At 38.4% G+C, this 12,500-nt stretch overlaps 1 protein-coding gene across 2 annotated transcripts in view; it reads left to right on the top strand.

Moving 5' to 3' along the window:
- The window catches only part of URI1 (URI1 prefoldin like chaperone), a 32,135-nt gene that overhangs the window by 16,945 nt on the left and 2,690 nt on the right, over positions 1-12,500 (top strand). The window contains exons 5-8 of one of the 2 annotated variants that reach the window (XM_045293650.1): positions 804-972; positions 5,364-5,514; positions 7,985-8,127; positions 8,837-9,089. In XM_045293650.1, coding sequence (XP_045149585.1) covers positions 804-972; positions 5,364-5,514; positions 7,985-8,127; positions 8,837-9,089 — 716 coding nt within the window. Of the gene's footprint in view, positions 1-803; positions 973-5,363; positions 5,680-7,984; positions 8,128-8,836; positions 9,090-12,500 lie in introns of both variants that reach the window. The other variant, XM_004704905.2, reaches the window with a different exon arrangement.

Here is a 12,500-nt window from a genome sequence, read left to right as displayed (position 1 = left end):
ACTGCTTTCAGATTGAGTAAACAGTGCTATACATTTGAAAACAACAATGGACTAGCAGTACCATACCTCAGAATAGTCAGCTGTTTAGACTTTCTCCAGTCTTCCTTCAAAGCTTTCATTTGCTTTATTAAAGAAGAAACAAGTCTGCTTTTGAAGAAATGGACAGCAGAGAGGTTTGAATGCAGGTCTAAATGATCCAGCTCCTGCCCTCTCATGAGAGGTACAAGGAAAACAAAGCACTTTGATAAGTAGAGATGCTTATAGACAAACTTGTAGTGGAACTTCCTAGGGATTGCCTCTTTATAGTCTGCTTCAAGGTATTCACGTCTGGCTATGCCTTTGAGGTAAAAGTATCCTATAACAAGGCTTTGGCTTGTTACTTCAGTAAGTAAAATCTCTCGAGTAAGGATGTAAAATGGGTATTACTTGTGTTGAAATATGCATTGTGGCTGTTTCTACTTGGGCATTTGTGAAGTTTTAGAGTAATACTTCACAATCTTTAATGTACTCGTGCATCCCCTATAACTCTTGCTATAAAGTACGCATTCTGACTCAGCAGGTCTGGGGAGGCCTGAGAGCATATACTGTGAAAATGCTCCAAGGGATGCCAGTGGTGCTGGTCCACGGACCTCACTTTGGGGGAGCAAGTTTCTAAGAGATAGCCATCATTGGAGGCCCCTGGTTTTGCTTAAACATTATACCTCCTCTACTTCAAACGCCCCTCCTTTAAAAAAAATCTCACTGTCTAGGTTTGTGCCTTTCTTTAAAGTTGGTAATAGCAAACATGCCATTCTTCCTCACAGTAAAACAACGAATTGCTCATACACCTCACTCCAAGCCAAAGAGTTCAGATATATTTGAAGCAAATTTTTCAAATGATGTAACATCCAAGGATATGCTTGCTGATCAGGAACTCTGGGCTCGGCTTGAAGAATTAGAGAGACAAGAAGAATTGCTGGGTGAACTTCATCGGTAGGTCATGGCAAATGATTTTTCAAAGAGAATTGCTTTTTTAGAACTTATATTTTCTCATTTTTCTCCCTCATTATATAATGAAAGGTTATGAAGGATTATACCAAAAAAGATAGCATATTATTTTAAAATATAGATATGTTAAATACCAACTGTATTTAATATAATGTATTAATTAATAAAAATATATTGCCATTAAAATAGAATTTATTTTGGCAACCAAAATCGATTCCCTATGTTCTGTGGTGCACATAGCTATACATGTTCATGTACATAAATGGTTAAAAAATTCAAAATCCACATTTAAAAAAAATTACAATATTTCAGCCACAATTAATTAGTTACTTAATTTTTTTTTAGAGTTTGAGATTTTTTTTAAAAAACACCATTTTATTAACACATGATTCAGACACCATACAGCTTAATAATTCAGTGATCTCAAGAAGTGTTTTACAGTTGGTACCACACTTTGGTTTTAAAACATTTTCTTCTGTCTTGTACTCCTTGTTATTAGCTCCCATTTACCCCCCAACATCCCTCTGTACTCTACAGGAACTTTTAATTTGGTTGTGTCTCTATAGATTTACTCATCCTGGGTTTTATATAATGAAAAACAGAAAAATATGTAACAGAGTCAAGAAGGTTATCAACAAGAATAAAATACAACAGAGATTAGACCCAGTTTGAAAGAAAACTTTCTTTGAAAGAAAACAAAATATTAAAAACCAGAGCAATTTAAAATTGTGTCAAAAGGAGATCAAATGTTAAGATTTTAGCCATTCAAATCAGATTTTTCATTTTAATCTACTATAATTATGTCGATACTACTCAGCTAACCAGGCTACACCCATCACTCGATTATGGTCAGAAGGAAATCACTGGAGGATTATTCTGTGTGTAGCTCCTGCAGATGTATTTTGGGCTTCCACTGCAATCCATAGCTTTCTGCAAGTCAACTTCACAGTTTAAGCTCTGATATTGTTCCCTTTTTCAGATTTGGATTATATTATTTACAATCCCTGTATCACACAGGCTGGTGTGCTTCTTCCATGTGGGTTTAGTTGCTGTCTCATTTAGATGGCTGTTTGTTTGAAAACAAACCCTTAAGACCCAGACACTATTCTTTCTTATAGCAGGTCCTATCTAGTTTCATTACCACACTGAGCTGTAGCCCCTATATTCTGTGTTTCTTTTAGGAGAGTATCAATCGGGCCATGTCGTCAGAACTGATTTTTAGATTGGAACTGTGATTAAGTGTGAGCCCCAAATCTATTCCTAGATCTGCACTTTATATATGCCTCTGGTTCACCTTAGAGACATCTTTGCTAGTTTATGTTAGAGAACATTATTAGTCATCTCCCTGGACCATAAGGCCCTTCTGTTTATAGTGTCATTGATTTAGCTCATGGTAATGTATTTAAAACATTTGAGAAAACTGGCTGAAAATTGCAATACATGGATTATTGACATGTACTGATTAACGCCTTAGATGACTTGATACTGTTTACACAAACAATGGGAGTTGGTAGACAGGCAAAACTTAACAATATTCACTGACAATGTCAGACATGGGTCTGCCAGAATAATACATATATTAATAAAGTAAATAGGTCATTGAAGTAGTCTGCCTGTCATCAGTTTAATACTCTTGGTATAGCTGTCATCTGCTCCATATATACCGTGTATTTTCAGCCTTAAGTCTGCGGGCTACAGGTGTTTTTGAGGTAGAGCCCAGTTCATCCAGTGGGGTTTCCAAATCATATCCCTCTGGTATCGCCTTTAAAGTATATTCTGCACCTTGAAAACCAGGGTCCCAGTTTGCTCTGGCATGTGGCCTGCATCCCCAGGGTCAGCCACATTTTTGATAAAATAATCCAAGTTAAAAGTCATGGCAATTGAATTGATTCTGACTCATAGCAACCCTCTAGGACAGGGTAGAATTGCTCCTGTTTGCTTTTCTGAGACTGTAAATCTCCCTAACAAAAAATAGGACATATTATCTATCTAGTTAATTATAATAACTATGGGTGTCTTATATGAGGGGGTTCCCCTACAAAACCCGTAATTTTTTTCTAAAGCTATGCATTAAAATGTTTTTTACAAAACAACCTTATCACCTTCAAAGTACTCTCCATTACACTTAATACATTTGTCAAATTTGTGATTCCATTCTTGGAAACATTTCTCAAACTCATCTGTTTGGATGGCTGGCAGCACCTCCTTCGTTGTTTTTCTTCACCTCTTCCACATCATCAAATTGCCCTTTCATGTCAAACGGAGCGAGGTCAGGTGAGTAAGGTGCGTGGGGCAAGAGAGGCTTGCTGTTTTTGCCAAAAATTGGTGCACTGAAATGACTGCATGAGCAGGTAGACCCCCCTGCTGCCACAAATCAGCCGCCTTTGTCGCACGCTGTTAGCACAGTTTGACCTGGTGGTATGAACTCCCAATGCACTGTCCCGCTCACATCACTAAAACAAATGAGCATCGTCTTGATCTTTGATTTCACTCGACGAGCTTCTGGTGGGCGAGGTGATGATGGCGACTTCCACTGGCTTGATTGATGTTTGCTTTGGGGGTCATAAGAATAGCATCCTGTCTCATCATCAGTAATGAACTTGGGGATAAAAGTCTGGGTCGCTTTGGAACCGTTCTTTCAAAGCATGGCATGTTTCCACTTGATGCTTTGCCCTGGTCATTCAGAACCTGAGGCACAAATTTCGCAGCAACCCCTCTCATTCCTAAGTCTTCCCATTAAATTCGCTGAACTGAGCCCCAAGATCGTCCAGATAACTTCCTCGGCTCGTCGGTGGTCCATTATCCGTCTTCAAGCATAAGTGCATGGACTTTGTAGACAGTCTCCTCTGCTCAGGAAGTTGACAGATGTCCAGAATGAGGGTTGTCATGGACCAGTATTTCACTTTTTTGAAACCACTCACACACTTGAGTTTTTCCCATAGCATAAGGTGACTGAGTTAGTTAATTGTGCCAGCCTGGCCGATAATCACATGTGGTGCTGGTTGAAAGGCGGAGGGATAAATGGGTGGTGAAGCCTCGCCTTTCTAGTTCTCGGGTCTCTTGTTTTGTGATGGTTGCATCGGGTGCAGCTGCCTTAGCAGTTCCCTGCTTCAGCTTGCAAGATGGATTTCCTACAAGACATCCCCAAGGAGAAGCCGCATGGATCTATCCCGATGCAGCCCTGGGTGCTGGAGCAGCCGTGTGGAGACCCCTGCCAGTGCTGAGATGCTTACACGTTCACAGACTCAGCTTTCCTCCTGCAGTCGGCATCATTGCCTCTGTTTTGTGAGGTGGAGGACTTTGTGGACTGGTATTGGGTTAATGTTGGACTTGTGGGCTTGGGCAGCATTGGGTTGGGATGTTTTCGTGATGCACATTTTCTTTGCATAAAACTCTCTTATACGTGAGTTGCTGTGGATTTGTTTCTCCAAAGTACCTAGACTAATACAGTGACCAGATTTTAACATTGGTAAAGCAGGACAAAAGCGGGACACCATTGATAAAACCCAGATGCTGGTGAAATAGCCACATGGCAGCCGAAAACCATATACCCTAGCTTGTTGAGCATTCTTTAAAAAAATCGGGACTTTTAAAAAATGCCGCGAGATGTGGGAAAAATTGTTAAAAATCGGGAATGTGTCGCCCAAAGCGGGACGTCTGGTCACTTTACCATAGCACTGTTCTTGTAAGTTGTGTTCAACATCACAACAGTTTGTGGCATTTTTCCCGAGCAGGAAACAAAATTTCACAGCTGCATACTGTTCTCTTAAACCAGCCATCACAATAAAAGAGATTTAAGCAAAATTGCTTCAATGAAAAATTTCACTGTGACAAACGAGAACCTTCCTAGGCAACGCCACTGGGTTTACAACTCAGAGCGAGGTGCTGGGTGTTCACATAGTGGGAATAAAGCATACTATGACAGCTCTGCCTAGCTTTCTGTTTTTGTTTTTGATATTCCCTCAAATATTATGTTTTTAAGTATGATTTAAATGAAATATTTTAATACCACTCTCAAATATTGCTCTATCTTTGAATCTGTTAAAAAGAGAACTTTGTCATACAGAAGATTGACATGAATCAGAGCCAACTCAATGTACAGCCAACACCACTAAAATACTGAACTGGCTTTTCTTTTACAATTTGTAAAATTTGTAATCTGGTCAGGCATGAGGAGCTTTACCAAACTGTTTGAAACATACATTAGCACCCATTTAGAACTGGCAGCATGCTAACTGAAATCTGTTACTACAGAAACTTCTATATCATTTTTAAAATGGTATATTAAAGAAAATGGTATATACCCATGTGTCATAATTAGTTTCTGTGAAGTTAGCCAAAGCACAAAAGCTCTTGTTAATTTTCTTCCCTCGTAGACCTAACACTGTGATTGCCAATGGGGAAGATACAACATCTTCTGAAGAGGAAAAGGAGGACCCAACCACCAATCTGGATGCAGAGCATCAAGTCACAGACTCACTCATGTCCGGCAATTGTCGCAATGACTCAGAACTTCTCAACGGTCAGGTGGATAGTCGAATGGATTACTTAGTGAATGGTTCGGATTCTTACCACAGCAATGAGGAGGAGGAGGAGGAGGAGGAGGATGGTGAAAATGAACATGATGCTTTAGGAGTTGGAGATAATTCTGTACCAACTATATATTTTTCTCATACTATTGAACCTAAGAGGGTTTGTATATTTTAAATTGATTTTATTATTTTGCATACGACTTGAACATGATAAATCATTTGTGATAGTCTTTAAGAGAATATTACTAGCAGTGATTATCATTATAAATGGTATCAAACAGCAAAACCACCTCTTCTTATTCTGACCAATTTATCTTTAAAAAACTTAAAAAACAACAAAACCACTCCAAGATAACTGCTGTTGCGTCAATTCTGACTTATCGTGACCTATAGAAGAGGGTTTCCTGAACTACAGCTCTTTGGAGGGGTAGAAAGCCTCGTCTCTTTCCAGTATATTTACAAGTGGTGGGAGAGTCTAGTTAGCTAATTAGCTTTGGCTCATTCTTTTCTGAAGCCACAATAGAATTGAGTGTATGGGCTCTGGCAGGGATCAGATTTGGGTGGCAACAACTGTTTTTGTTAGGTGCCATCAGGTTGGTGTCATGGGCACAGCAGAACGAAACATTTCCCTGTCCTGTGCCATCCTCACAACCGTTCTTACGCTTGAGCTCATTGTTGCAGTCATTGTGTCAGTTCATTTCGTTAAGGGCCTTCATCGGTTTTGTTGCCCCTCCAATTTACCAAGCAGGGACTCTGCTCTCCTGACAACACGTCCAAAGTATGTAAGACAAAATCTAGCCACTTCTTCCAAGACAGATTTATTTATCCATTTAGCGGGCCATGGTCCTTTCAATATTCTCTAGCACCACAATTCAAACGCATTGGTTCCACTTTGGTCGTCCTTATTCATTGTCTAACTTTCACGTGCATATGAGACTCTTGAAAATCTAACGGCTTTGGTCAGGTGCACTTAGTCCTCAAAATAACATCCTTGCAACAACTGTAACTCCTTTTGTTTGTTATCCAGACAGTATCCTTAATCCTGCAGGTAATCTTGTTACTTTGGTGTGTTTAGGAAGTTGAAAGTCACTGCATTAATTTTTTAATTAGACTAGGTGGTGGTTTTCTACCTGGGCATAAAATTAATAGAAGCCACATGAGCAAACAGGAAAACAATTGGAAGTTAAATTTACTTATTTTTTCTGACCAATTAAATATAGATAACTGAGGATAATTATAGCTTGAGAGTTCTGGCATTGCAGATTTTAGGACTGACTAGAGATTTTCTTACATAAGGTTTTCAAGCTTTGCTTTAGTATCACAAGGCTTTGATTTACTCCAAACTCACTGTAGAACCCCAGTATTTATAATACAGCAGATTGCCTCTGGTTAAAGGAAAGTGGGCTGCTGTAAGCCCATTCCCTCTGCCCCTTCTCTCTTCCATATACTCCAAGGAGCTTAAGGGAAACTATCTTTCTAAGTCTTCATTCCCAGGGCAACTTGGGGCTCAGAAGCCCATAGAGCTGGATAGTAACAGTACCAGGAATCCTTTGTCTGGGTTTAGTGCTTCTCCTGCAGGATATTGCCTAGATCAGACTCCAGGGTCTCTGAACTCTATTTAATGAAACATATTTAAGACATGCTTGCGATTTCCTACATTGTCCTTGCTCTAATAGGAAGTTATGAAGTGAAATACTCTTATACTTAAAAAACAAAACTATTTCACACTAAAATACGGCATCTTCTGAATTCTTTGGGGAAAAAGTGTTCGAGATAATTACTTAGGAAAAGTTTGTTTTATGATCCTTTCCCCAGGCTTTTGATTTCTTCTTACTTTCAATTAGATAAACAGGAAGAGTAAATCATATTTGCAGGAGTGTTATGAGCAAGAACAGTTACTAATACTGAAAGTGTGGTGTAGATGCTGGAAGAAGAGCTTTAATCCTGAGCAGGCTTGGTTTTGATTTTTTTAGTCCTCTAATTCTGAAAACTAGAGATCTTTAAAATTTTTCAAATGTTTAAATATCTGATGTTGCTTTATGGGAAATTTGATATTGTCACTGAGAATTTCTTTTGGTTACATTGATTCCACCCCCTTTTTTTTCCTTTTTGAAATCCATGATTGAAGCCAATAACTTAGAGTAATGAGGCTATGTTAACGCTTAAAACAAGTCTCGCCTCTGGTTGTGATGAGTTTTCCTTTCTGTAAAATAATAAAATCACTTAAGGCTAACATTTAGGATTAAAGAAGAGTCAATTTTGAGCTGGGAAGCGTGGTATATCTATGACCTTTTTCCAAATATAGCGACTTCTTCCCTTATCTGATAATGCATGTCATTTCAGTGTCAAATTTTTTAACTGCCTCTCCTACTGTTATTTCTTTAATTATAAAATCTATTCGTTTTAGTTTTGGCCTTGATATGATTTTTTAACAGGTTCCTAATTTTTGCTATTGAACTGTTTAGGTTCGAATAAATACTGGAAAAAATACCACGTTAAAATTCAGTGAAAAGAAGGAAGAAGCCAAACGTAAACGGAAGAACAGTTCTGGCAGTGGTCACTCTGCCCACGAGCTGCCATCTATCCGGACACCTGCTGACATTTACCGGTGAGTGCCTGCCCCACTCTCCCCATCTGCATATTTATGGGCAGGCAGGCAGGGTGCACACAGGCTTTCCTTGTGAAGTGAGGTCTTCTGATGGGGCTAGCTTGGTTTTCAAGTAAAGGCTTCCCAGGAGCTGTTAAGTCACCACAGCTTGCTGGTCCAAAGCAGGTGGACTGGCTTTCTCACATTTTTACCCCTTTTGCTAATACTTTTAAACATTCTTGGTTGAGCTTGTCAGGAAATCTTGTGTCTTAATGTCTTAACTACGGAAATGGTTGCTGGTGCTCCTTGTAGTCTGGGACAGTACTTTTCTGCCACAGCTCTTACGTGCTGAAGTGGTTTTATTTTTTTACAGAGCAGACTTTGATCATTTCAGCTTTTTGTTGTTGTTGGGTGAAAGCTACCTATGGTTTTCATGATTCATGTTTGTGAAATAGGCAAACTTTCTTAATGTCTTACAGTGCTAAATCTGTATGAGAGTGTTGGCGATTCAAGTGTCATTCAGAGCATTCTAAATAAAGTCTTGTGCCTTATACGTAAAACAAATCATATCTTTCAGAATAAGTTTTTTTCTGTGGCTGGAAAATTATGAATGAAAAAGTTAAAGGTTTGAATGATCAGTTCAGATTACTTTCTAGAGAAGATATAAGGTATTATAAATTTATCCTCACTTTTCTAATGAGCGTTCTTTGCTGTTGTTTTATTATTACAGAGTCTTTGTTGATATTGTGAATGGCGAATACTTTCCTCGTAAATCAATTCTGAAGTCTCGAAGCAGAGAGAACAGTGTTTGCAGTGACACCAGTGAAAGCAGTGCTGCGGAACTGGAGGAGAGGAGGGGACTGCTGAGGGGCCTCAGCTGTGAAGAAGCCACTTGCAGCGACAATAGTGAGAATATTTTGGAAGAGGAGCATCAAGAAGAAAACTGTCAGGAGAACCGTGTGCCCATGCCAGGAGCACCTGAGGTGAGTTTGTGTGTATTTTAATGTGCTGTTTCATGCCATGTCTCTGGCTGCTGCCATTGTGTGAGGTAAAAGGGTAGTGGTAGCATATAATTCATTTTCTCATATTTCGAGTGGTTTTACTCGCCCTGGTTGATTCATCCCTTCCTTGTGACCCTTCCGTCAGTGGATGTCCTATTCTCTACAGATGGCCTTTGGGTCTCTGCTCCAACCCCCCCTCGTTATCAACAATATGTTTTTTGTTTTTGTTTTGGGTCTTCTGGTGCCTGTTACTTGATTCTGTCGACACTTCATGATCGCACAGGCTGGTGTTCTTCTTCCATGTGGGCTTGTTGCTTCTCTGCTAGATGGCTGCTTGTTTAACTTCAAGTCTTTAAGACCCCAGATGGTATATCTTTTGATAGCTGGGCACCATCAGCTTTCTTCACCACATTTATCTATGCACCTGTTTTGTCTTAAGCGATCTTGTTGGGAGAATGAGCATCACAGAATGCCAGGTTATTAGAACAAAGTGTTCTTGCATTGAGGGAAGGCTTGAGCAGAGGCCCAAAGTCCATCTACTTCCTCAGTGTATTGCCATATAAATATATGTACACAGGCCAATACCTCTACTTTTCTGAAGTGATATATTTACATAGGTTTACACCTATGTTTATACCTCTCTCCTTAGCTTTGCTTCCTAGATCTTTCCTGTTTCCCTTGACCTTCCTCCTGCCCCACCATCATGTTTGCTCTTTTCTCTGCCTCTTAGTTACTCCTCTCAGCTAGGTTGCTATTGCTCCAACACCACTGGGATCTCTGCATCCTCCTCGTTGTTGCTTTTAATTTCCTACTTGTTCCTCTGTCTACGGCACTGTTTGCTCACCACTGTTTTTTCCGCCTCCTAATCTTCTCAAGTCCCTCCAGAACTGGCGGTCCCATTGCTTTCTCCTCGGCTTGCTTCACATGTCTGTCGTATACAGGTAGGCAAAGCAACAATGACAGAGACAAAGCAAAAAGGAAACAAAAGATTGAATGAAAAGAAAAACAAATAAGAAAAGGGGGTAAAAAAAAAACCCAAACATACATGTTAGGTCTGCCCACTGACCTTTATGGCTATCACAATATCTTAATTGGCATATGCTGTATATTTTGGCTAGAAAATCATTTAGCAGCTTATTTTCAAAAAATTACCATTAACCAGCTTATTAGTCATTTTATTTTATTTTTTTGTTCAAGTAGTGGATTTATGCTTTTTTATTTATATTTTTTATTATTTTTAAATATCTTGGTTAAATTAAAAAAGTATATGAGAGGACTTCAACAAGTTCATGGATATTTTCCATGGTTTTTAAGTTTCATTTTCCATGAGCTTTTTGAAGCCCTCTTGTTTGCATACCAAGTAATTTATATAAAGTCCTTCTATGTTTTAGCCTGTGCCAGGAAAACTTAACTTGGTGATGTAAGCATTTCACAATCTGATGAAAGGTATGAACTTTCTCCTCAGAAAAATGAACTCACACTCATACTCACCCACCAACATGCTGCACGTCATTTCATTTGTAAGTAAGGGTTGCGGGAAGCAGGAGACAGGTCCCAAAGTAAGCGTTTCTGGCTATAAAGTACACAGTTGTGTGTTATTTTATTTTTTATAAATCATTTTATTGGGGCTCGTACAACTCTTATCACAATCCATGCATCCATCCATTGTGTCAAGCACATTTGTACATTTGTTGTCGTCATCATTCTCAAAACATTTTCTTTCTACTTGAGCCCTTGTATCAGCTCCTTGTTTTTCCCTCCCTCTTTTCCTCCCTGCTTCCCTCATAAACCCTTGGATAATTTTTAAATTATTATTTTTCATGTCTTAACACTGACCGCTGTCTCCCTTTACCCGCTTTTCTGTTGTCCATCCCCTTGGGAGGGGGTTATAGGTAGATCATTGATCGGTTCCCACAGTCGTATGTTACGACTTCTATTACACATGTTACGACTTCAATTATACCCAAACTTTAAAACAACAACAAAAAAACTAGAATTTCAGTGAGTATTTTAAGTGTTCAATTTAAAGCATAGTAGGACTGGGAACGCATCCCTGCATTATACTGATGAACTGTATGTATAGACAGACAGTCAAGTATATATGAGAAAATTCTACTACTTATACTAAGTGATTCTTGGGTACTTGGGGATGGGGTTCATGAGCATTTTAAGTATTTTGAACTTATTTTATAACCATTTATAGGGGGTGGGTGCAGACTTTTTCCATTTTTCAGAATTTGAAAGTTTGTTGTTTATAAGGACTTAATTGAGCTGGGACTAGAATTTTGTCGCCAAAATATTTCATGAGTGTTGCAAATCTTTTGAAAGAGTCTTTTTAGTGTCTTTTATATTCTAAAGTAGTCTCTCTTTTTCAAAAGCATTTTAAATAACAAGGCTTCAGGCTCATCATGATAAGTGGAGGTTTTAGAAAAGTTAGCTTTGAGCTTTTTTCGAGAACTGGACTCCACCCAAGATTTCAAAATATTGAGAGGGTGGGGGCTGCTTTTGTTGTTATTCTTCCAGTGATAGGATTAGCTTAGAGGGGGGTGGCCTTTTGAATTATTGAAGTATAATATTGTCTAAACTAATTTCAAACATGTAGTGCATAAAGTGAAGGAAAATATATGGGAAAATTACATGTCAGGTTTTAGTTAGAACCATGTTTATAAGATAATAAGATATTGAGAATATCAGATATCTTTAAAATATGTGTAATAGTGCTTTAATTTTTAGACATCTTTGCTTATATTTGAATTACTTTATACACACTTAATTTTATGCCAATTGTGCATATAATTGACCAGTAAACATCCAGCTGAAATTAAAGAATTGTTTTTTGTGTGGAACTGCTTATTAATTTCCACTTTTGAATTAGTTGTATTAAATTTAAGGCCTATGCTTATTCCAACTAGTATCAGAACTTCCCTTTTTTTTAGCTCTCCACTGATTTTTTTAAGTAAAATTGAGGCAAATGTAATTAAAATTTTTCTTTAGTTGCATAAAGGAATTAAGGAGATGTCAATATTGTTGAAACTAAGCTAATGGTTTGCAGGCAGCATGACTGTCATAAAAACAACAACAACAAAAATCCCTACTGCTCTGCCATCGAGGCAATTCTGACTCATTAGGATAGGATAGGGTAGAAAACTACCCCTGGGGTTTCAGAGAACTAACTTTTTTTTAATACAGTTTTATTGGCACATAATCCACATATAATACAACTCAATAGTTCAATCATATCAAAAGTAATTGTACAATCATTACTCCAATCATTTTTTGACCTTTTTTTTCTTGGTTAAATTGCTTTTAAGATGAGTGTGTAATCACCATCAGTTCTAGTGCTCCCTCTCATACGTTATTTGCTCCGTCAACCCCCTCACACTCTCCCATCTT

Source organism: Echinops telfairi, unplaced genomic scaffold (genome assembly GCF_000313985.2).
Source record: "Echinops telfairi isolate 266 unplaced genomic scaffold, ASM31398v2 ScPeMD7_2291;HRSCAF=2852, whole genome shotgun sequence".
NCBI lineage: Eukaryota > Metazoa > Chordata > Mammalia > Afrosoricida > Tenrecidae > Echinops > Echinops telfairi.
This window is presented reverse-complemented; position numbering and strand designations above follow the sequence as displayed.